Source organism: Dipodomys merriami, unplaced genomic scaffold (assembly GCF_024711535.1).
Source record: "Dipodomys merriami isolate MVZ:Mamm:240054 unplaced genomic scaffold, mDipMer1.0.p SCAF_137, whole genome shotgun sequence".
Lineage (NCBI taxonomy): Eukaryota > Metazoa > Chordata > Mammalia > Rodentia > Heteromyidae > Dipodomys > Dipodomys merriami.
Window position 1 is genome coordinate 2059900 of NW_027202682.1, and position 23618 is coordinate 2083517.

At 66.8% G+C, this 23618-nt stretch overlaps 2 protein-coding genes across 15 annotated transcripts in view; one reads left to right on the forward strand and one right to left on the reverse strand.

Moving 5' to 3' along the window:
• LOC138825437 (tuberin) overlaps positions 1-3462 on the forward strand; it is a 34306-nt gene extending 30844 nt beyond the window's left edge. For 9 of the 10 annotated variants that reach the window (XM_070019994.1, XM_070019996.1, XM_070019995.1 and 6 more), the window contains 8 exons: positions 129-204; positions 279-365; positions 1102-1288; positions 1956-2095; positions 2551-2629; positions 2875-2966; positions 3042-3140; positions 3223-3462. In XM_070019994.1, the coding sequence (XP_069876095.1) occupies positions 129-204; positions 279-365; positions 1102-1288; positions 1956-2095; positions 2551-2629; positions 2875-2966; positions 3042-3140; positions 3223-3381 (919 nt within the window). In that variant the 3' untranslated portion in view covers positions 3382-3462. Of the gene's footprint in view, positions 1-128; positions 205-278; positions 366-1101; positions 1289-1955; positions 2096-2550; positions 2630-2822; positions 2967-3041; positions 3141-3222 lie in introns of those variants that run through there. The other variant, XR_011371399.1, reaches the window with a different exon arrangement.
• Positions 3463-3464: 2 nt separating this feature from the next.
• LOC138825436 (polycystin-1-like) overlaps positions 3465-23618 on the reverse strand; it is a 44668-nt gene continuing 24514 nt past the window's right edge. For 4 of the 5 annotated variants that reach the window (XM_070019992.1, XM_070019990.1, XM_070019989.1 and 1 more), the window contains 32 exons: positions 23231-23364; positions 19254-22876; positions 18937-19086; positions 18141-18284; positions 17779-18058; positions 17497-17710; positions 17264-17423; positions 16854-17006; positions 16142-16286; positions 15442-16062; positions 15082-15238; positions 14646-14898; positions 14356-14551; positions 13490-13660; positions 13275-13418; positions 12939-13149; positions 12722-12848; positions 10898-11014; positions 10761-10810; positions 10354-10523; positions 10198-10270; positions 8535-8650; positions 7556-7758; positions 7292-7486; positions 6926-7065; positions 6316-6684; positions 6095-6220; positions 5817-5991; positions 5426-5725; positions 5217-5351; positions 4838-5143; positions 3465-4746 (listed from right to left, as the gene is read on the reverse strand). In XM_070019992.1, the coding sequence (XP_069876093.1) occupies positions 4294-4746; positions 4838-5143; positions 5217-5351; positions 5426-5725; positions 5817-5991; positions 6095-6220; positions 6316-6684; positions 6926-7065; positions 7292-7486; positions 7556-7758; positions 8535-8650; positions 10198-10270; positions 10354-10523; positions 10761-10810; positions 10898-11014; positions 12722-12848; positions 12939-13149; positions 13275-13418; positions 13490-13660; positions 14356-14551; positions 14646-14898; positions 15082-15238; positions 15442-16062; positions 16142-16286; positions 16854-17006; positions 17264-17423; positions 17497-17710; positions 17779-18058; positions 18141-18284; positions 18937-19086; positions 19254-22876; positions 23231-23364 (9811 nt within the window). In that variant the 3' untranslated portion in view covers positions 3465-4293. The remainder of the gene's footprint in view (positions 4747-4837; positions 5144-5216; positions 5352-5425; positions 5726-5816; positions 5992-6094; positions 6221-6315; positions 6685-6925; positions 7066-7291; positions 7487-7555; positions 7759-8534; positions 8651-10197; positions 10271-10353; positions 10524-10760; positions 10811-10897; positions 11015-12721; positions 12849-12938; positions 13150-13274; positions 13419-13489; positions 13661-14355; positions 14552-14645; positions 14899-15081; positions 15239-15441; positions 16063-16141; positions 16287-16853; positions 17007-17263; positions 17424-17496; positions 17711-17778; positions 18059-18140; positions 18285-18936; positions 19087-19253; positions 22877-23230; positions 23365-23618) is intronic. The other variant, XM_070019991.1, reaches the window with a different exon arrangement.

Sequence of the window (23618 nt, forward strand, 5' to 3'; positions counted from 1 at the left end):
CACTCAGGCCCGCTGGGGCACAGCAGGCCGGGGAACAGGGCCCGGGCTCTCAGCTGTGGCTGCGGCTCCTGCCCTCCGTGTGGGGGCCTGGGACCCCGTTCCTGTCCTCACCCCGCTTCTCTCCGCAGCTTCGTGTTCCTGCAGCTGTACCACTCGCCCTTTTTTGGTGACGAGTCCAACAAGCCCATTCTGCTGCCCAACGAGGTAGCTGTCTCCCCCTGCGGCGTGGCCCTCCCCCCGCGTGGCCCCGCCCCTGCTCACGCCCCATGTTTCCGCAGTCCTTCGAGCGATCAGTGCAGCTCCTGGACCAGATCCCCTCATACGACACTCACAAGATCGCCGTCCTGTACGTGGGGGAGGGCCAGGTGAGGCTGTGGCTTCCAGGGCCGGGATGGGCCGGGACCCCCGGGACGGCCGGTGGGGCCCCCTCCCTCCCACAGCTCAGCCCCTGGTCCCCCGCAGCAGCGGGTGCACAACCGTGGTAGGCTGGGGTGTGGGCCTGCGGGTCAGGCAAGGCCAGGCAGCGGTGTAGGTCTGGAGCTGGTAGCTCACGTCTGCGATTCTAGCTCCTCGAGGGACCGGGCTGGGATCTCAACCTGAGGATCGCAGTTTGAGGCCAGCTTGTTAGAAAAGCCAAGACTTATATCCGGGTAGCCAGCCAGAAAGTTGGACTGGGGGGGGGACCGGAGATGTGGCCGTAACGGAAAAAGCTAATAATAGCACGTGGCTCTGAGCTCAAGTCCCGGTGCGACAGGCCCTAACAGCCCTGCGTGGGCAGGCCCAGGGAGGGCGGGAGTGGGGTCGTGGGCAGCAGGGCCAGCGAGGGCACGCTGCCGTCCAAGTGAAGCCGAGCGGCGTGCCGAAGGCGTCTCGCTGCAGTGCAGCCTCAGTGGAGGTTGGGGGTCGTGGCCCACGGGAGGAAGAAACGCAAGGCTGCCGAGCAGTGTTGGGGTGCCGGGTGTGCTTAAAGCGGGAGCTGGCCGGCTAGGGCGGAAGGTGAGGGCGACGCGGCGCCCCGGGAGCCGCGCAGCCACACCTCTGGCGGAGACGCCGCCGAGCCTGCAGCGGCTGCGTCAGCACCGCCGCCGCTTGCCTCCACAGAGCAGCAGCGAGCTGGCCATCCTGTCCAACGAGCATGGCTCATACCGCTACACCGAGTTCCTGACGGGCCTGGGCAGGCTCATCGAGCTCAAGGACTGCCAGCCAGACAAGGTGTACCTGGGCGGTCTGGACGTGTGCGGTGAGGATGGCCAGTTCACCTACTGCTGGCATGACGACATCATGCAAGGTGCAGAGGCCCCTCCCAGGGCACACCCTTCCCGCTCGTGCTGCGCTGTGAGCGCCCGTCCTGGGGCCTGAGCTCAGGGCCTGTGCACACTGTCCTTGAGCTGTTTTGCTCAAGGGTAGCACTACCATTTGAGCCACACACCACTTGCCTTTTTGCTGCTTAATTGGAGTCTCACTAATCAGCTAGGATTGTGGCTAGGAATGTGGTAGAGTGCTTGCCTAGCATGTGTGTAACTCTGGGTTTGGTTCCTCGGTACCACGTACGCAGAAAAAGCTGGAAGTAGAGCAAAAGAAGCTGGGGACCGCGCCCAGGCCCCGAGTTCAAGCCCCAGGACTGGCCCCAAAAAAAGTCTTGCTGATTGTCTTCCAGTAAGGGTGTCAGTCTGTGATCCTCAGATCTCAGCCTCCCGAGCAGCTAGCATTACAGGGACGAGCCCCCGCGCTCAGCCGTGATGCCTGCCTTTGCCAGCTGTGCTCATGGAGGTTCTGGGGTCTGGGGTGGAAGTGCTTGGGCACGAGGCCTGCTCCCAGAGCGCCGGTCTGGGAGGAGCCATCAGCCAGGGCTCCGTTGGTGGGCGGCAGAGGGCCCGACGCGGCCCCGTCACGGCCCCTCACTGCTCTGCCCAGGGTCCTGCCCGGCACCCAGCCTGGCCTTGTACACCCCACAGCTGTCTTCCACATCGCCACACTGATGCCCACCAAGGACGTGGACAAGCACCGCTGCGACAAGAAGCGGCACCTGGGCAACGACTTCGTCTCCATCGTCTACAACGACTCCGGGGAGGACTTCCGGCTGGGCACTATCAAGGTGAGCGGCGCCCGGGCCGGCGCCGAGCCACCGCGTCCATCCTGCCGCTCACTCGCCAGAGGCCAAGGCGGGCCGCGGTGCCCGCTGGAGGCCTCCAGTGTCACTCGGAGGCTCGTGCCCTCAGTCTGGTGAGAGCAGCTGTGGGCGTCCCCCGAGTCGGGGTGCCCGGGGTGCCGGGCACGCTGACGGTGAGGCGGCCATCCGCGGGCCCGGGAGTGCCAGGGCAGCCGGGACAGCGGGCACGCAGGACGGCCGGGCGCAGGCTCCGGGAAGAATTGAGCCTCGTGCCGCTTTGGGAAGAAGCGCAGCCTCGGCGCGGTGGGCGGGGGAGGGACGGTGCTGTTGGCGGCCCCGAGAAGGCGGCGCCGCTGTGTCTGAGCCGCAGCAGGCCCAGCCACGGAGGACACCCACGAAGGCAGGGACACGCGCGTCACGTGACCTCTGCTGTTTGGCAGGGCCAGTTCAACTTTGTCCATGTGATCATCACGCCACTGGACTACGAGTGCAACTTGCTGACGCTGCAGTGCAGGAAAGGTGAGGCCTGGGGCGGCGGGGTGGAGGGGCCGCATGCGCGAGCGCGTGAGCCCAGAGCGAGCCTCGCGTCTCCCCGGGGTGGAGGGGCCGCATGCGCGAGCGCGTGAGCCCAGAGCGAGCCTTGCGTCTCCCCGGGGTGGAGGGGCCGCATGCGCGAGCGCGTGAGCCCAGAGCGAGCCTCGTGTCTCCCCAGGGTGGAGGGGCCGCGTGCACGCGAGCCCAGAGCGAGCCTTGTGTTTCCCCAGACATGGAGGGACTTGTGGACACTAGCGTGGCTAAGATCGTGTCTGACCGCAACCTGCCCTTTGTGGCCCGCCAGATGGCCCTGCACGCCAATGTGAGTGTACAAGGCGCGGGGGGGGGGCGCAAGTGTGGTGCAAGGCGCCCCATCATCTCCCCTCGTGGTCCCCAGATGGCCTCGCAGGTGCACCACAGCCGCTCCAACCCCACTGAAATCTACCCCTCCAAGTGGATCGCACGGCTCCGCCACATCAAGCGGCTGCGCCAGCGGGTAGGACGGGGCGGGGGGGGGGGGGGGGGCCTCAGAGCTGGTCGGCATGGGCGGGGCTTGCTGCCCAAGTGTCTCCCCACAGATCCGGGAGGAGATGCACTACTCCAGCCCCAGCCTGCCTCTGATGCACCCCCCAACCCACACCAAAGCGCCGGTCCCCGCGGAGCCCACAGCCAGCTACGAGACGGGCCAGCGGAAACGCCTCATCTCCTCTGTGGACGACTTCACGGAGTTTGTGTGAGGGCGCCGCCCGCAGCACCCTGTCCCCATAAGCAAGCGAAATAAACCGGCCGTGCCCGCCCGGCGCACGAGCAGCAGCACAGGTAGCCGTCAAGGCAGCGCCTTTATTTGACTTTGTCTGGAGGGACTGGGGCAGGGTCAAGGCCGTGGCTTCAGCTGTGCTGCTCCTCAGGGCCCGCACGCACTCACGCCGGCCCCGGCCTGGGAGCCAGCCCCAGGAGGGGTCTCGTCCCTTCGCTTCACATTCACCACGTTCTAGTCCAGGCCCGACCCCAGCAAGCCTGGGCGCTGGCCGCCGGCTCGCTGCCAGCAGGGGGGAGGGGGGCAAGGCCACGGTGGCAGCAGGAACACGAGGTGAGGCGGTGGTGCCCACGCCCACCTCAGGGCCAGACTCGGATCCAAGAAGCAGCGGCAGCTCCCCCAGCCGGAGAAAAAGAAAATAAAGTCAGGTCCCTCCGCACTCGAGAGTAGCGACATACAAAAATAGACACCTCTGAACCCCGTATAAATTACTGACGGTGCGCGCAGGGGACGGGACGTGTGCAGGGCGGCAGGAGAGGTAATTAATAACTTAGGGGATGGCAGCGGGGTGCGGCTGAGCCCTCCCCGGATGGGATCCTTCGCCAGGCGAGGCGGCTGGGCACAGCCCACTGTACCTGAGGACTCGGGAAATAAATTAGCGTCTCGGAGGCTGCTGCTCGCTCAGCCCAACACTGCCGTGTCCCGGCTGGCTGGCCGGCCGGACCGGCGGCCGCTAAAGTGCTGAAGCCCGCGGGCGGCGGGGCTGCCGGTAGGTAGGTAATACTGAGCGGTACGGTATCTGCCCTGGTTTCTGAGGGGCCGGGCACAGCCACGGGCCCTGCCCGAGGAAGGGCGGCTGCCCCAGGGGAAAGCCTGGTCCAGGCCCCCGGGCCTAGGTGCTGCTGGGGTGGACCTTGTTCTTGCCCCACAGGGACACCCTGCCGGGATTGGCAGCGGGGCCCACAGCCCGCGAGGCCCGGCAGGCGGGGCAGGGGGCCAGGGCCCGCGGGGGGCCCGGGGCACGGCCAGCGGGAGGCAAGGCCCGGGGCTGACCGGTCCTCTGGCCTTGAAGGCTCTGCAGCCGCTGCTCCAGTTGGTAGACGTCCTCTGTGGCCTGGTTGAGTCTGTCAAACTGCATGAGCAGAGCCTCGAACATGGAGTGCAGGCGGGAGGGCTCGGGCTCGGGCTCTCTCCGCAGCCCGTCGGGCTGGCTGGAGGAGGAGGTGGAGGGGCGCGAGGCCTCTGAGCCGGCGCTGGGGGGCGGGGCGGCCGGGGGGGACTTGGAGGCCCGGGACGAGCGCGAGGGCAGGGGCTCCATTCCTTCGAAGCGGACCTTGTGGCGGAACTGGGGGCGGCACAGGGGCTCGGTCAGTCCGGCTGCACCTGGGCACAGTGGCCCAGGTGTGTCCCTCTCCCCCCCTCTGGGCCGTACCCACCTCCTTGACCTTGCTGAAGCCCATCCAGAGGCGCAGCCTGCGCAGGAAGAGCTCCACCATCTCGTAGTCCTGGGGCTCCCAGGCGGGGCGGTACAGCTCCCCGCGCAGCGCATGGTACCGCCAGAGCAGGAGGACGGCCCCCAGCCTCAGGGCCCCCCACGCCCGCAGGGCCCAGAGCGCCCCACACAGCAGGGGGGACAAGTACCAAGACTCCGCCGGGCACAGGGCGGGCACTCTGGCTCCCGGGCACAGGGCCCAGATGGCCCGGGCTGCGTTCTGGAAGGAGTCCATGCCGGAGGAGACGAGCTGTGGGAAGCGGGGAGTGAGGCGGTGCTCCGGCCAAGGCCCCCCCATCCCACAGGTCCCCTCAGCCACCTACCGAAACGGCCAGCTGGGCATAGGCCACGCCGAGCACAGCCAGGCCCAGCGTGGCGCCCAAAAGCTCCGGCAGGGCCCGGCACAGTGTCTTGCCAAAAATGGACCAGTGGCGTACGAAGCGCAGCTGCTGGGCGGCCTGCGGAGGGTGCGGGGTGTGGTCAGCCGCCGGCAGGAGCCTCGTGCCCGGCGCAGCCCGGCCAGCAAACTCACCTTGATCAGGAGCAGGAAGAGCAGTGAGGCAGCCAGGCCGCGGGCGGCGGCGCTCAGCTGGGCCACCTGGTCGAAGCTGGTGAAGCGGACAGACCGGCCCCTGCGGCCCCTCAGAAACCTGCCCCATTGGCGGTCAGCTGCGCCCAGCTGGGCCAGGCGGACGAGGGCCGCGGCCGCCGTCAGGATCACCAGTAGCCACCGCACCCAGGCTCCGGGCCGGGTCACGCGCGCCAGTCCCTCCCTGCGCCATGCACGCGCCTCGGCCGCCAGGAAGTAGAGGGCAAACAGCAGCAGGCTCACCTGGGGGGCAGGGGCCCCGCGAGACGGGGGTCAAGGGTTTGTGCGTGTGGCCTGGGGCGTGCCGAGGGGACCCTGTAGGGGCGGCTGTTACCGAGGTGAGGAGTGGCAGGGACAGACCGCTGCTGACGCGTGGCAGAGCGAACGGCCGGATGCTGAGCGTGGCCAGGGCCCGGCCGGCGGCGGGAAACTCGAGGCCCAGCGTGACGGCAGCGTGCAGCCCCACAGCAGGGCTGTACCCGGTCAGCTCCACGAACACGGCACGGCTCCTGCACACGGACATCTCAGCAAGGCCCCTGGCCTGGGTGGGGGACCCACACGGGGCGCACAGGGCTGGGGCGGGAGGGGGGAAGCTGCCCTGGCTGGGCCCACCTGCTGTCCAGCCAGTTGTGCAGCTGGAGGTAGCCCAGCCGTCTTCGGCTCTCCTCCAGGCTCAGGCCCAGCTCCTGGACGTAGCCGCCACTGTCGTACACGGCGCAGGAGCCCCAGTGCCAGGCGCTGTCGGAGAGGGGGAACGCTGCGTGTGGGGCGCTCAGGAGGGCCTGCCCGCCCCCCCCCCCCCCCCCCCGTGGGCCTCAGCCCTCTGCGCTTACCCCAGCAGGTCTGGTGCAGAGTAGGCCCACACGTCCGATCCGTTGTGAGCCGGGCTCTGCCAGCCAACACCGTAGTCGCTGGTGCTGAAGCCTCCGGCAGCTGAGCACGCGTGCGCATGGGCCCCGGAGCTGGGCAGGTCTGCGCAGAGCAGAGGGTCTGGCGGGCAGAGCCCAGGGCGGGATGAGGGGCGTTCGCTGTCAGCAGCGGCCAGAGCCCTCCCGGCAGCTCCAGGAGGAGGGGAGGGCCGCGTCTCACCTTCCTGCAGCCGCACTTGCCGTAACCGCGGGGGCCCCAGCTCAGGGCCGGGCCCGTCTCCGTGGACAGACGGCAGCAGCACGCCGGTCATCCACGGCCAGAACTCCTCAGACCTGCGGGCAGCACGAAGTCACTCACCAGCCCCAGGCTCCTCTGCCCAGCTCGAGTGCAGGCTGCCCAGCCCACTGTGCGGGGCGCATCTTTCTGTCCCGAGCCTGCGGAGCGGAGCGGTACGGGAGACGGCACTCCCCCCCTCAGCGGCTCCCATCCCCGTCAGGCTGGGCTGGTGTCGGGGCCGCCCTGCCCCGGGGGGCCCTGGGGGACCCCGTGCGTGTGCGTCCCTGAGCGTCCTACCGGGTGATGGCCAGGAAGGCCTGGCTGTCCAGCTCCTGCTTGATGGCGCTCTGCAGCCGGTAGGCGTGGGCGTGGCCTGCGGCATCCCCGTAGTTAGCCAGCAGCGTCACCAGCAGGAAGACCATGTATACCAAGAGGCTCTGGGGACAGGGCAAGCCTGTGGTCGGCGCTCCCGGCCACCGCGCCAGGGCGGGGTCACGGGGCCGACACCAGGGCGGGGCCTTGCTGGGAGCAGGCGTGGTCACTGAGGGGCAAGCAGCTGAGCCCGGGGCCCTGGAAGGCCGGGCAGGAGCAGGGGCGTGAGGGAGCATCCTGCCCCACGGGCAGCGGGCGGAGGGGTTGGGCAGGGTTTAGGGCAGGGCTCACCCTGAGCATGCCGTGCAGCTTCTTGACCTTGCGGGCCTCCTCCTTGGCCAGGAAGAGGGCGAAGCCGTGGGGGGGGCGCACGCGGGGCACGCGCTCGCTCACGGGGGTCACAGCCGGGCTCTCCACTAAGGTGTCGTCCTCCTCCGGGTGCAGCCGCTTGGCCACCAGGGAGAAGTAGAGGGCTTCCAGGAGGATCTGGGGGAGGGAGGCGTCAGCGGGCAGGCTGGGCCCCGCACGGCCCTCCCCACGCATGCGCCCACTCACCTTAAGTGGCTCCCAGCCGAGGAACGAGGCCAGGAAGCTGCAGCTGCTCGAGAGCAGCCACGTGAGGCCCACGCTGGGAGGGAAGCGGGCACCGACCCACCCCGAGACCCCCACAGCCACGGCCACCAGGAGCAGGCTGAGCCCGTGGGCAAGGGGTGCACACCAGGAGGGCAGCAGCCGCTTGCGGAGACCCTCCACGGGCCCTGGGGGCAAAAGGACAGCTGCAGAGGCCGCTGGCCCGGGGGGGGGGCTGGGGGGGCTGGGGGGGCTGGGCCCGGGCCCCGAGCGCACCTGTCGCTGAGCACCGGGGCGGGGGGCTGGGGGGGGTTGGGGGGGCTGGGCCCGGGCCCCGAGCGCACCTGTCGCTGAGCACCGGGGCGGGGGGCTGGGGGGGGTTGAGGGGGGCTGGGGGGGCTGGGCCCGGGCCCCGAGCGCACCTGTCGCTGAGCACCGGGGCGGGGGGTTGGGGGGGCTGGGGGGGCTGGGCCCTGGCCCCGAGCGCACCTGTCGCTGAGCACCGGGGCGGGGGGCTGGGGGGGGTTGGGGGGGCTGGGGGGGCTGGGCCCGGGCCCCGAGCGCACCTGTCGCTGAGCACCGGGGCGGGGGGCTGGGGGGGGTTGGGGGGGCGGGGGGGGCTGGGGGGGGCTGGGCCCGGGCCCCAAGCGCACCTGTCGCTGAGCACCGGGGCGGGGGGCTGGGGGGGGTTGGAGGGGCTGGGGGGGCTGGGCCCGGGCCCCGAGCGCACCTGTCACCGAGCACCGGGGCGGGGGGCTGGGGGGGGTTGGGGGGGCGGGGGGGGCTGGGGGGGGCTGGGCCCGGGCCCCGAGCGCACCTGTCGCTGAGCACCGGGGCGGGGGGCTGGGGGGGGGCTGGGGGGGGTTGGGGGGGCTGGGCCCGGGCCCCGAGCGCACCTGTCGCTGAGCACCGGGGCGGGGGGCTGGGGGGGGCTGGGGGGGCTGGGCCCGGGCCCCGAGCGCACCTGTCGCCGAGCACCGGGGCGGCGGGGACTGCCCGCCACTGGGGCTGGGCTGGAGCTGCTTCTCTCCCGGCCTCTGCAGCAGCAGCGTCTCAGGCCTCTCCCCGGGCGTGCTGGACCTGGGCACAGGGCAGAGCTGTGAGCGCCACACCGCCGCCGCGCCAGGGAAGCAGCGGTGCCGGCGCCTTCCGGGCTGGAGCTCAGGGCCTGGGGCTTTCTGCTCAGGCCCAGGCTTTCTCCCTTGAGCCAGTGCTTGGCTTCGAACTGCGATCTTAAGATCTCAGCCTCCTGTGTAGTTAGAATCACAGGCGTGAGCCACTGGTGCTTCTTGAGCATCTCATGCTTTCCTATTTACACACTCTGAATTCTGGCTTACACGCTCACCATGAGACTCATCTCCAATTAACCACCCCAAAGCCGGAAGTGGAGCTGTGGCTCAAGTGGTATATGGCTAGTCTAGAGCAGGAAATCTCAGAGACAGCACTTAGAACCCGAGTTCAAGCCCCGGGACTGGCACATTGACAAGAAAAAAACCCTTAAAAACAAAATAACAGGCTAACATTGGTGGCTCATGTCTATAATCCTAGCTCCTCAGGAGGCTGAGATCTATACAGATCACAGTGCAAAGCCAGTAGGAAAGTCTGTGAGGCTCTTTCTCCAATAAATCACCAAAAAAGCTGGAGCTGTGGTTCAGGTGCAAAGCAAGGTAGCACAAGAAGGTAACCTTGAGCAACAGACACCCAGACAGCGCCCAGGCCCTGAGTTTAAGTCTCAGGACTGGCGCACATGCACAGACACAACAAAGTTAGGCCCCTGTGGCTCACACCTGTAATCCTGCCGACTCAGAAGGCTGACACCTAAGGATCACGATTCAAAGTCAGCCTGGGCAGAAAACTGAAAAACTGTCTCCAATTAATTAGCAAAATGCCAGAATGTAGGTGTGGCTCAAGTGGTACAGCATGATGTGTGAGAAGAAAGCCAAACAAGAGCCCTGAGTTCAAGCTCTGGTTCTTTCACCAAAAACAAAACAAACCCGTAAGGGCTGGGACCATGATTGAGTACACTGGTAAATTCTAATGTATGTGCATATGAGTGACCATGACCAAGAAACCCCTCCTGTACACTAGTTACATTTTAACGTAATTAATGTAATTAAGAATTACATTAAAAATGAGAACAGCAAGCGCATGAAGCACAGGACAGTAGAGCGCACTCCTGGGCTGGGGCACCAACTGCATGCATGGGGTGGAAGGGAGGGGCGGGGGAGGGAGGCAGGCGGGGAGGGAGAGATGAGGAAGCGCCAGACTGGGGTACAGCGTGTGCAAGCATCACGGTGAACCCTCCAGGCAACTAATCTATGCTGCTAAACGTCAAGTATTAAACACTCTCAAAATGAAAACCAAGGGGCATCTCGCACCCGGCCCCGAGTTCAAACTCAGGAATTTGTAAAAAAACAAAAAGCGCTTCCCAGCTCAGCCCTGCAGACTGGCCGCTGGTCTGCTCTCGCAACCCCCATGCCCCGCAGCCTCCTACCCTGGAGTTGCGGTCACTGGCCGGCCGGGAGCCCAGGGCAGAGGCGGGAAATGCTCCGCACCAGGCGCCTGCCCTCTGCCCGTCAGCCTGGGCCGCACAGCTCCCACCAGCGCCCACCCCGAGCCTCACTCACAGGCCGGTGAGCAGGTCCGTGTCCACGTGGGCGTCCCGGGTGGGGGCCAGGGCCTGCCGGATCAGGTCTTCATCTGCAGGGAGTGGGACGCGTCAGGCAGGCCCAGCCCGGGGGGTGGGGGTGGGGGTGGGGGGGCTAGAACCCTGCTGGGCTCACCTGATGCTGACAGGTGCTTGGCAGGCGAGGGGGGGCCGTCCTCCTCCCGGCCCAGCCCTTGGCTGGTCTGACCCCATGCCAGCTGCTGCAGGGCACTGCCCACGATGGACGGGTCGCTGAGGAGGTCTGGCCAGCTGAGCGTGCCTTCGCTGGACGGCCAGCACACCAGGCTACGGGCCACACAGGTCAGCATGCCGCCACCCCGCCCACGGCGCCAACGCACCACACACACGACACACAGGTCAGCAAGCCGCCACCCCGGGCTGCAGAACGCCACATGCCACACGCAAGGACACGTGCCACACGCAAGGACACGTGCCACACGCAAGGACACATGCCACACGTCCCCAGCACCGCCCAGGCACAGCCCACTGTTCTGTGACCTCCGTTCCTCTGGGCAGACACACCTTTTAGAATCATCCAGAAGAAAGTCACTTCTTACTTGTCCAGCAAGGGCCTGTTGAGAAGCGCAGAGAGCTGTCTGGGCGGAGGCCCGCTGTGCCCGCGGGCTGACCCACCTGGCCCCATGCCCCCCAGGCCGCACCTCAGCCCGGAGCGCCGACAGTGTGAAGAAGGAGCCGTTCAGCACGGGTGAGCCCAGGAAACTGTCGGTGTCCAGTGCGGGCTGCCCTGGGCAGGTGGGGCCTGGGCCTCCGACCACCTGCATGGAGAGGCCAGGTGCTCAGCAAGAGGCAGCAAGAGAGGTGCTGGTGGCTCAGGTCTGTAATCCTAGCTACTGAGGCTGAAGTACAGAGGACTGCAGGTCAAGGCCAGCGTGGGTAGAAAAGGCCATTAGACTTCATCTCCAAAATAAGCAAAAAGGCTGGCGCCTGTCATGCTAGCTACTCAGGAGGCTGAGATCTGAGGATCGATGTTTGAAGCCAACTGGGCACAAAAGTCCATGAGACTCCAATGAACCACCAAAAAACCAGAAGTGGGGGCTGGGAAGGTGGCTCAGTGGTAGAGCGCTTGCCTTGCATGCCTGAGGCCCTGGGTTCGATTCCCCAGCACCACATAAGCAAAAAGAAAAAAGCCAGAAGTGGCGCTGTGGCTCAAGTGGTAGAGTGCTAGCCTAGAGCTGAAGAGCTGAGGGACAGTGCCCAGGCCCAGAGTTCAGGCCCCGTGACCGGACCCAAAAAAAAAACAAAAACAAAAACAAAAAAAAAACAGAAGTGGAGTTGTGGCTCAAGTGGCAAAACACTAGCACTGAGCAATAAAGCTCAGAGACAGCGCCCAGGCCCTGAGTTGTTCAAGCCTGAGGACTAGCATGCGCACGCACACACAAATACCAAGCACAAAGTAGTACTGCGGATACGGAGACATGGCTTAAGTGGTAGAGCACACATGCCACAAGCAAGCAAAACGGGCAGTCACAAAGTCGAGTTCAAACCTGCTACCAGTCTAAAAAAGTTCTTCAATGAATGAATTAGCTCTAATTCTTCTTTCTGGCAGTACTCGGGCTGAATTCAGAGCCATGCACTAGATAGAGGCTACTCCCAGCACAATCACCCTTCACGTGTGTAAACCGCCACCCACGGCACGTGACCGCCATGCACCCCTGGAACACCCCTCTCGGCCTTGGTGCATAGCCTTCCTGGGGTGCCGGAGGCCCGGGCGTGTGCGCGGCTCTGCGGTGGCCGCCCGGTGGCCGAGGGCAGTGCTGGCCTCGCGCGAGCTCAGAAGGCTCCCCTCCTGTGTTTTGGGGAGCTGAACGGTTTGCTGGGATTCACCAGCCGGGCCTGGCTTTCACGATGCGCCCTCTTTACGCATATTTACGTCCTTGGGACATTTGCTCTCTGCAGTGCCTTCCCAGCAGGGTCTTCCGCCCTCGCCCGCGCATGCTCAGCATGCAGCTTGTGCATGGTCTTCAGAACCTAGTCAGTCTCTGCAGGGGAACCCCCGAGGTGACCTCTCTTTCATTATTTTGGTGTGTGTGTGTGCGCGTGCGCATGTGCTCACACACGCGTGCATCCTAGGGCTTGAACTCAGGACGTGGGCCCTGTCCCTTAGCTTTTTTTGCCCAAGGCTAGTTCTCTACCACTTGAGCCAAAGCTTCACTTCCAGCTTTTGTATGGTGAATCGGAGACAAGTCTCACAAACTTTCCTGCCCAGGCTGGCCTTGAACCACAATCCTCAGATCTCAGCCTCCTGAGCAGTTAGGATGACAGGTGTGAGCCACTGGCGCATGGCTCTGAGAACCGTTTCCCATCCATGTCCTTTTAGGCGTGGCTGGTTTTGTGGACGCTTCCAAGGGGCCTGCTCTGGCCTGTGGTCTCCCGGGGGCTGCCGCACTGCACTCCCAGTGGCTGGGTGACACGGCCACCCGGGACCACCCTGGACCCAGCAGCCCTGACCTGGCCCAGCACACCTTGCTCCGAGACATGCGGAAGAAGAACAGGACAGCCAGGTAGACAGGGTAGACGACCACACTGGACACCAGGCCAACGGCGACAGCATCGGCACCGGGGGGGACCAGGCTGGACACGGGCCCCACACTAGGGCAGGAGGGGAGATCCAGGCGTGAGGAGGCTGGAGGGGCAGAAGAGTGGGCAAGAAGGCCGCATCACCTACCCCACAGCACCTACCTGTGGGTGGCATCTCCCACGACCCCGTACCACACGGCATTGGCGCCCAGGAAGAGGCAGAGGAGGAGGGCGCAGCATGTGGCCCTCTGGACACGCGTGAAGCGGCTGCGTGGTGGCCGGTCCCACACGGAGAGCCAGATGTGCTTGTCAAAGAAGCCACACTGCAGCTCTGCCACCAGGAGGCGCCGGAAACGCCACAGGGCTTCGTCACCTGGGGAGAGGGAGGGAGGGGCAGCGGCGGGGAGGGGGAGGGGCAGCGGCGGGGAGGGGGAGGGGGAGGGGGAGGGGCAGCGGCGGGGAGGGTGGGCCCCGCCCCTGGTGGGGAGAGGGCCTTACTTGCTGCCAGCACCTCCTTCTCCACCAGGCCCCCGTTGGCCTCGGTCTCCACAGACAGCCAGTCGTTGACCAGAAAGAAGGTGCTGCGGGCGCTCTGCAGGTCCCGGACGATGACGTGCTGCAGGAACCAGGCGGGGCTCAGGCCTGCACGGGGGACACGCGGTGAGGCCGGGGCGGCCGGCGGGCGCAGGGGCGGCAGTGGCCCCCACCCGGACCTTTGTTGTCGTGCCACACTCGAATCTTCCACAGGCTGCCCAGGCTGCGCGGGGTGGCGATCTGGAAGACGTCCAGGCTGTTCCGGTGGAAGGCTCTGTCCCCGTCCAGGTGCCGGTGGCCGCTCTGGCTGTCCGCCCCGTACAGCATGATGCCCACGTGGGCCGTGGTGCCTGCGGGAGGGAGGAGCGAGACCTGGTCTTCTGCCCGCTGCTCGGGGCCAGGCAAGCTTTTCTGTCTGCCAACCTCCATTCGCCAAGCACCGGCAGGCCCTGCTCTGCAGCGGCGACAGACGCACACTCAGGCTTTCTCAGCTCACGGAACCATCACCAGCCCGGTGCCACAACCCAACATCCGTCAGCTTTCGGCTGCCACGGGGTGCGTGCCAACCCCCGGCGATGCTGGCATACAAGCCTGGCGCCGCTCCCGAGCCCCGAGCCCCGCACAGCACGGTCTGAGACGCAGCCCTGGCCTGCCGTGGAGGGGCTGCGTGCGGCTCCTCTCCCAGTGAGAGCCAACATGGGTTTTGTGCTGGTCATTGGGCTTGAGCTCGGGGCCGGGGCACAGTTCAAAACAAGCTCCGGGCTGGTGCTGGAAGCACACCTCCACTTCTAGCTTTTGCTCAGTCAAAAGAAGTTTCAGGACTTCCCTGCCCAGACTGGTTTTGAACTGCAAATCTCAGACGTCAGCCCCAGGAAACTAGGATGTCAAGTGTGAGCCACCAGCATCCAGCTCCTGTGGCGCTTCTGGAAAACGGACAGTCAAAAGAGAACAGGCAGGGGCCAGAGGAGGCAGTGGCTGCCCAGCGCTGCAGCTAGAAGCTGGGGCAGGGTGGACGCCCAGGACCCCCACGGCCACGTCCCCTCACCTGAGCCTCGGCCCCAGCCAGTCTTGACCAGGATCTCATACTTGAAGCGGCCCCCCTTCCCGCAGAATGGGATCGCGCGGACCCGGCGGACGTCCAGCTGGTCTAACTTATGCAGGACCACGGCCATGGCTGCGTAGGTCACCAGGCACATGGCACACGTCAACAAGACGACATAGTTCACACCCATGGATGGCTCCTGGGAAGAGAGAACCACGAGGCCCAGTCCCGCGGCCCGCACCACCCGCTGTGGACGAAGGAGTGGAGAGCGCGGGGACAGGAGGGCCACTCACGGGAAAGATGAAGCGGACACGGCTGGGGGGCACGAAGAGGCTGGCGCCGAACGCCGTGAGGTGGCGCGTGAGGCACACGGCCTGGCGGGGCGAGGTCTCCTCCAGCGGCGCGAGCCCCTCCGTCCTCCACATCATGTCCTCCTCACTGAAGTACTGGCACAGGGCCGTGTACAGCCCCACGGACACCTCCAGCGGCGACCAGTGGAAGTGGCTGGTCAGGTTCAGGTGGTAGCTCCCCCCGGGGGCCCGGCTCCTGCCAGAAGGGGCGGGGTCAGGGCCAGGCTTCGGGCGTCCGGGCGGACGGCGCTCTGCTCTCGGCTGCCTGGCCCGGCCAGCTCTCCAGGCTTCCGACAGAGCCACACACACGCCTGTGCCCAAAACAGCCCACCGTGGCCTGCTGTCCGGGCCCACTCCTGGGCCTCTGGCAGGGGCTCACCCCGGGGCGATGAAGAAGGTGTAGAGCCGGTGGTCAGCGCCTCTGAGCGCCTCCAGGCTGATCCTCTTGTCCGCAGAGCAGTTGTACTCGTTGGGCCGGGGCGCCGAGTGCAGGTACACAGCCAGGTAGGGCTCGGGCTCCTCAGACAGGTAGCGCTCTGGGGGCGACACGCGGTGTCAGCTGCCCACCCCCAACGCCGGCCACCATCGGGAAACCCTGCAGCTCTGTCAGGGGCCTGGGGCAGCACGAGCTTCTCTGTGGCTCCTCACTGGCCTTCTGGCGGGACACCCCGGGCCGCCCCCCCCCCCGGGAAGGGGCTGGGAAGGGGGCGGGCAGTGTGTGCCCAGCCACGGCACCCACCATTGAGCACGGTGTAGGTGAGCCGCAGGTGCAGCCCAGCCTCGGGGTTGCTGTCGTCTGGGGTGACCACGGCACTGACCGAGGCCCGGGGCTGCACGACGGTGGAGCCTGCTGGGGTGCGCATGCTCTGGGCGACCTGGTCTGAGTTGCTGGGCACTTTGACCGTGATGGCGCGCTCCGTGGCGAGCCGTTCTATGGGGATCTGGGTGCCGGCCTGTGTCTGGAGCGCCATGGACGCCACCTTGGTGGAGACCGTGTAGTTGTTGATGTAGCCGAAGGGGAAGGGGTTGGAGTCCATGAGGATGATGAGCTGCACCACATCGCTGACGTTGGAGAGGGCGCCGCTGAAGGCCTCGGGGATGGAGAAGTGGCAGCCGGACGTGGACGTGTTGCCGTAGCACAGCAGGCTCCTCGGGTCCGAGCGCTTGCCCTGGGCCACGATCTCCTCCCCAGACAGGGTCAGAGGCTCCTCGTTGAGCACGCGGGAGCGCATGAGGATGCACATGAGCGCCGAAGACAGGTTGTAAGCCTTGGATGCCACCATGGGGGAGGGCGGCTCAGCCCCCAGTTCCAAGGGCTGCAGGGCCTGCACGTCAGAGCTGGCCAGGTGGATGAGGTCCCCTGCAGATGGGCACGGGAGGGGGCTGCGTGAGCGGTGGCCGGCGCCTGGGAGCAGGGGGAGGCGGGCGGGGCTGCCCACCTGTGATGTTGAGGATGCTGTCGGCGATGGCGGTGGGCGTCGCGGTGCCCTGGGTGGTCTCGGCCCGCAGAATGCGCATCGTGTCCTCCAGCTTGTGCAGCACCTTCTTCAGGCACGGGCGGCACATGAGCTCCCTGCTGGCCACCTGCGCAGTCCCAGCACAACTTCCGGACCCGGCCGGTCGGCAACCTCCCTGTGCTCCTCCCGACCCCGGGAATAACCCTGTCCCCGGGGCTCAGTGCCATCTTTTCACACAACTGACAGCTGTTGAGCCACAGGACCCCATGGGAACAGCGCCCCCACCCCAAGGCTCTGCTTCTTCCTGCCCTCCCAGCGAGCCCCCCCACTGCACTCAGCAGCTGCCCCCACCCATCAGCCTGTACTGCTAAGCTGCGAATTTGGGCAGCGGACAGCTCGTGTTGGACAAGGCCACATCAGGTGTCAGCGTGTGACCGCAGGCCTGAGAGGAGGCCCAGACAGGATCTTTGTGTCTGATGCCGCCACCCCCCCCCCCGCCCCCCGCCATCCCCCCCATACGCTGAGCTGTTCTTCCCACCTGCGGGCTCCCGGAGGGGGCGCTGTGGGCTGCCGCTGGGTAGCATCAGGGGCTCCGGAGTGCTAGCACAGGCCAGGAAAAACACTCCAGGGCCGGAGGCCTGGCTGAGGCTCCAGGGCCAGAGGCCTGGCGGGCACGGTGAGCCTGCTGTCTTACCATGCACTGGGCCAGCGCGGCCGTGATCTGCTGGATGTCATCCACGGTGTGGACCCGCAGCGAAACCAGCGTCTCCGTGATGTTCTTGCGCACCTGGGCTCGCATCTGCCGCTGCTGGCTGGGCTCCACTCCTGCGTCCGGGGCCTGCTCATACTGGGGTGGGCAGTGAGCAAAGGGGAGCCGTGAGCGGGGCGGGGCAGGGCAGGGCGGGCCGCTCCACGGAGAGCAGAGTATGCCTGGTCCCCTGCTGGCCACCAGGGGCAGGGGCACACAGCGCTGCATCGTTTCCTCAAAGGCCAAACGGGGCATGCTCAGGACGCCCGGCATCCCCACGCGGCGGCGGGGCTGTGGGCGGCTGGCATCAGAGTGCCCAGCGTGAGGGATCGCCGTCCCCGCCCACCCTTACTGACCTCATTGAGCACAGTGACGAGGGCCAGGGAGTACTCGATGACGTGCTGTGGGTCAGCCTGCCGCAGCAGCCCGGGCAGCACGCTGGCCGTCAGGCTGTGCAGCCAGGGAACCAGGCCCGCCGAGCTACCGTTGGGCTCAGGTAGGATGATGGCCAAAGACCTGCACGACAGAGGCAGGCGGCGCGGTGAGCAGGCGGCGGGCACGCCATCTCCCCTCCCCGGGCGCAGCTCACCTGTTGAGTGCCACCACGGCAGCGCCCAGCTGGTCCTGCACCACCACAGCCAGGTCCACCTCAAAGTGTGGCCCGAAGCCGGGCGGCAGGACGGCCCCGTAGGCCGGGAGGCTACCCTTGTAGACACAGAAGTTCTCACAGTAGCCGCGGCGGCAGCGCCGCAGGAGCAGGGCGTACACCAGGGGGGCACTGGCGTCCTCGGCGTCCCGCCAGCCTGCAGACACGCCGTGGCATCAGGAGCAGCGCCACCCCACGCCGGCCTCCCCCCGGAGCCCCACTCACCCGTGCATTCGAAGTGCACCTTGGTGGTGAGGGCCCGCACGGCCTCCAGCGGGGAGAGGCGGCAGGAGCCCCCGAGCGGAGGGCGGTTGGGGGAGAGACGGATGGAGGCGCAGCCCTCCTCCTCCCCGGTGCGGTCCAGCACGGTGAGCGTGAAGGTGTAGCCCTCGCCGTCCCGCAGCACGCCCTGCCGCACCACCAGCCGCATGCCCGCGCCGCCCGTGGACGTGGTCGTCTCATCCAACACCAGTGTCTTGTTGCTGAAGGTGCGCGCGGCCCAGCGCTGAGGACGGGAGCACGGGACGGTGCGTGCGGGCCCGCCCTCTCCATCCCCGCCCGCCCAGGCCCCTCTCCCTGCCACTCACCCCACGCTTGGAGCCATTGCTGCAGTTCTGACAGCGACCCTCCAAGTACACGTAGGAGCTGCGGCTCACTTCGTACACTGCCTGCGCCTTGCAGGACACGCACTCCAGGGACACGATGGGCACCCGGCCACTGCGGATCAGCACCTGGGGCGGGCGGGGCACAGGGAGGCCTCGTCCATCCCCGCCAGCCCAGGCGCGGGCTCTGGGGAAGGCCTCCTGCATCCAGTGGAAATGCCAGTGCGGGGAGGGGCCGGTCCTCCCACGGCCGAGCTGCCCGCCGTGTGCAGTGTGCAGCCCCAGGGCCCACAATGGCAGGCACAGGGCACACTTAGGAAGGTTCCAGAAACAGATGCTGGAAGGAAGCAAGGCACCCATGCAAGGGGTGGAAAGCCCTCTGCACCCAGGAGTTTCTACGGCCGAGCAGGGCCCTGGAGCCCTGAGGAGCCCGGGCACCTCCCCTGAGCAGGCGGGCCAGGCGGGGGCAGGCCTGGCACAGAGGGACGGCCTTGCGGCGGGGCACCACACCCAGGCAGGGCCCCTTCTACAGCAGCAGGCGTGGCGTGGCTCCCCGCTGGGGAAAGGAAGGGGAGATGTAGCCTAACCACGCACGGGGTGGCCGCCCTGCACAGCAGCGGCCTCGCAGCATGCCTAAGGAACCGCGTCCCGCTTCTGACAGAGTGTGGGCGCCAAGTATTTCATGTGGAGATCAGAACCACGTGAGAACTGAGTTCTCAGCCCGAAGAGCACCTGGCCCAGAAAGCCTGATGGAAGTGGGGCAGGCCGGCACGGCACGCACCGTCTGGTTGGCAGACTCCTCCTTCCGGCCCGCCTTCCACACGGTGAGGCTGAAGGTGTACTCCACACCCGCCCCCAGGCGCTCCCGAGCAATGGTGACCGTGCTGCTCCCACGGGGACCGAAGTTCAGCGCACACGCGCCAGCCTCGCTCTGCAGCAGACAAAGGAGAAGCATGGTGGTCCGGGACCCTGGCAGAACCTGGCCCAGGGGACAGCTCCAGAGACGAGACCACCTCCCCACATGAGCACTAACACCCAGCCCAGGGCAGCGCCTGAGACCGGGTAGGCGAGGCCCAGCCCTCCCTGCACGCGGCTGACCTGGGTGGAGGCCACACAGGCCCAGTGGAAGCTGAGCGGCGTCTGGTCGCCGTCCTCCAGGTTCGGGTCGTAGGATTTGCTCCCGTCCAGCACAAGGTCCTGGGTGTCAGACCACACGCGGTACGAGCCGCCCTCGATGATGGGAACCAGACGCTCGGCGGCCACGGTCACGTTGGCCTGAATGCTCCGAGCCAGTGGCGTGTCCCCGAGCGACACCACGAACACAAAGCAGTAGTGGCCCACGGGCAGCGCCAACCGCGGCACCACCAGCTGGGGCCGGCTCACGTCCACGCCAGGCAGGGCCACGCGCGCCGGATGCCCTAGCCGCTGGCAGCTGGCGGCACGGTACACCTCCCAGCGGTACTGGGCCTGGTAAGTGACGCAGTCGCGCAGGTCCACATGCGCCTCCAGGTAGTTGCGCTGCGAGCGGCGCATCAGCACCTGCGAGGGCAGGGCCACGCCCACCTCGGGCTCCCTGCAGGCCAGCACCTGCACAGTCACGGTGGCCTGGGCCACAAAGAAGCTCACCAGGTTGGTGGCATTCACCTCCACGCGGTAGTCCCCGGGCTGCAGGTAGGTGTGGGCGGCCCAGGGCTCCTCTGTGTACTGCACTGGGGCCCCGTCCCCGAAGTCCCAGCGGAAGGCTACTCGCCGGGGGCTAGGGCTTGTGGCTGCCTCAAATCGGGCAGAGCGGTTGGTGAAGCAGCGGCCACTCTCGAGAGCCACGTACTGGATGACATCCTGGACCTCCATGGTCAGCGTGAGGTTCACACTCCCCAGCTCGTTGAAGGCCCGCAGGTGGATCTCCAGCAGCCCAGCGGCCACCGGGGTGTAGGTGACGTCGCGGCCAGAGAGAATGACGAGCGAATCGCCCTGGACCTTCTGCAGGGAGAAGTACCAGGCATAGGCGACCCGGGAGCCGCGCCGCACCCGGGCCGTGAAGTTCTTCTCGGTGCCTGTGGCGATGCCAGGCTCGCAGCAGTTGAGCACGTGTAGCCCACTGATGGCCTCCAGCACTAAGATTCGAACCTGGACCTGGGCCCGGCTCACATGGTTCTCAGCCTGCACGCTCACCACGTGCTCACCGACCCAGGAGAAGCTGCGTGAGAAGTGGGGGGTGGGGAGCGGCTCGGGGCCAGCCCCGCCAGCCTGCAGGTGGAAGCTGACGGCTGAGCCTGCGGTCAGCAGGATCTGGAAGTGCACAGGCTGCCCGGGCGCCACCACCTTGCTGCTGGCCCAGAGCGCCAGGCCCGCGACGGGCTCCTCCACCGTGAGCGTGTGCACGGCTGCCACCCAGCTGACGGCGTTGGAGGCGTTGAGCTGCACGGAGAAGGTGCCCGCGTCCGGGAAGCTCAGGGCTATGCGCTGGCCATGCTTGCTGCCACCCAGCACAGACCAGCGCCAGCTCACATCTGTGCCCGCTGCCAGCTGCCCCCAGAAGGACACAGAGGACCCCGCTGCCACAAAGCCGCTGTCCGGCTCGCCAGCCCTGATGCTGAGGCCGCTCACGGGCACCTGCACGGCCACCTCGACGGTGGTGTTGGCCGAGCCCAGCTGGTTCCCAGCCACGACGCTGACCGGGTGCAGGCCAGCCGAGGAAAAGGCGTGAGTGGTGGATGGCTTCCACGTCTCCCAGCTCAGCCCGTCCTCCACGGACCATGTGTAGACGACCCCGCTGCCACTGGCCAGCTCAGCGTGGAGAGCCACGCTCGCGTTGACGGCAGCCGGGTTGGGGGAGGCAGTCACGCCCAGCCACCCCACAGGCTCCACAAACTCCACGGTGCGGTTGGCGGCGGCACTGCCCAGCATGTTGGTGGCCCGCAGCTGGATGCGGTAGGTGCTAGCTTCAAGCACCGTGAGGGAGAAGCCCTTGCCGCTGCCCGTCAGGGCTGGGCCCCCATCCCGCTGTGCAGTCCAGCTGTAGGAGATGTTGGTGCCATCCCTGACAGCGGCCTGCAGCTGCAGCGTGTGGTTGGTGGGGAAGCAGCAGCCCCCGCCGCCCCCCACCACCTGCAGCCCCTCGATGAGCTGGAGAACGTAGATGAAGATGCTGTCCTGTGCGGCGCCCACCTCGTTCTCGGCGGTGACAATGATGTTGAAGGTCCCCACGGAGCGGAAGGTGTAGGAGATGGTGGGGCCCCCGGGGATAGGCGTGCAGCGATCGCAGAGCACCCAGGAGTAGCGCACGTCGCTGCCCGCCGCCAGCGAGGTGCCGAAGCTCACGCTGCCGTTCAGGGGCACCACCGTGCGGCTGGCGTTCACGCCGAGCCCCTCGATGCGCTGCTGCACGGTGACGTTGCGCCGGGCCTCGCTGCGGCTCACCTCATTCCAGCCGGCCACTGCGACGGTGAAGCCGCCTGTGCTGCTGTAGGTGTGGGTAACTTCGGGGCCCTCGAGCTGAGCCCCATCCCCCAGCTCCCAGGAGTAGGTAGCGGGGCGCCCACGGCCCTCAGCAGAGAACAGGTAGGGCCGCCCCATCTCCAGCACGTGGGAGCCATTGACGCCGATGGCGGTGATGTCCACCGGCTCCTGCACTTCCACCCGCGCGGACGCGTTGGTGGCTGAGACGTTGTTGGTGGCAGTGACCGTCACCACGTAGGAGCCGGGCTCTCGGTAGGTGAACGCAGCGTCGGGGCCCCCAGCGTGGGTGGGGGTGGCGCCTTCCGTGCCGAAGTCCCAGATGTAGCGGTACGGGAATGGGGGCCAGGCGCAGGCCGCCAAGCGGGCCGCGTCCCCGAGCCGTACAAACTGCCTCTCGGGCTGCAGAGTGAGGTTGCCCAGCTCGGGCTCCACACAGATGCTGGTAAAGTAATGCGCCTTGTTCACGCGGCTCGACAGGACCAGCGCTAGGGGGAACGTGCCACTCCGCGTGAAGTTGTGCGTCACTGTCGGGCGCCCCTGGACAGTGATGTTAGAGGAGCCATCCCCAAAGGTCCAGTCAAAGAGGTAGCGGGCAGGGTCCCCGGTGACATGAGCTGTGAGGCGGGCTTCGGGCTGGACGGGGATGCAGGCGGCAGGCTCAACGCGCAGCACCTCCAGGACAAAGACCTGCACGGGCAGGCTCTGGGTCAGCTGGCCTGCAGGACTGGCTGCAACCACTGTCACTGTATAGTTTTGTGCCCGCAAGTACACATGCTGCACCGTGGGCTCAGGGCCCGTGAACATGGTGCCATCCCCCATGTCGAATGTCCACGTCACGTTGTCACCCGTCTCTACGGCCACGTGCACAGCCACAGGGGCTCCCTGCTCCACCGCTGGGCTCAGGTGCACGCTCAGGCCACGCAGCTCCTGGAAGACGTGGACATCGGTGTGCGCCCCCACGCTGCTCACGGTGTTGTTCACCTCCAGGCTGACGCGGTAGGTGCCGGGGTGGAGGTAGGTGTGGTTCACAGCTGGCTGGCTCTGCACCAGGCGAGGGGAGCCATCCCCAAAATCCCACGCATACAGGATGCCGCCAGATGAGGGCCGAGGGTGCGGGGAGAAGGTGACGGGCTGGCCCACCACCAGCACGCTGCGGCTCGCTCCCACGGCCAGGCTGGGCAGCGCGGGGCGCACGCTCACGGGCACCTGCTGGGTCATGTTCTCGTAGGTGTTGGACGCGAGGACGGTCAGGTTGTACTCACCTGTGGAGAGGCCCACGTGCCACGTCCTGCGCACAGGATCCCCGCCCGGCACCCAGCCCAGGCTGTGCTGAGGATGGGGCATTCCTGGGCCTGGCCGTGCGGAGCACGCGCGGGGCGGCGGGCTATTCCGCGTGGGACACAGGGGACAGCACCATGTGAGGCGGCTAGAATTTTACACGTTAAAACGCTGACCCTCTTCTAACTTCTGGAAAATTCAACTGGGACGGTCCATCCCTCCACACACCCCTTCGACTGAGTACAGGCCTCAGTGGCACTCTGGGCGGGGTCAGTCAGAGTGGGGAGATGAGGGCCCCTCTCGGGTGTGCCACCCCCAGGAGAGGGCCAGCTGCTCACCTGGGCTGGCATAGGTGTGTGTGGCGTTGTGCTCCACCAGCACCTGGGCCACTGTGGGGTCTGGGACCTGGAAGGCCTCACCGTACGGAGGCTTGAACTGGCCAACCACCTGCTCGCCATCTCCAAAGGTCCACCTGCAGGGCAGTGGGCAGGTGGTCAGTGTACCAGGGAGGGGCAGGTGGCCAGGCTGGCTGCTCACACACAGTGGGGAGCCCATGAGTCCCGGCCGCAGCTCCCTGCAGGCGTGCCTGTGGCGGGGCACAGCTGCATCTCTACCCCGCCGCGCGCCTGCGGGATCCCTGCGCAGCAGCCTCTTAGTGGGGAGGAAACAAGGACCCAGAAAGCCACTCTCCCCGTCTCTTCTATTTCTCCCTTTTAAACCTGTTAC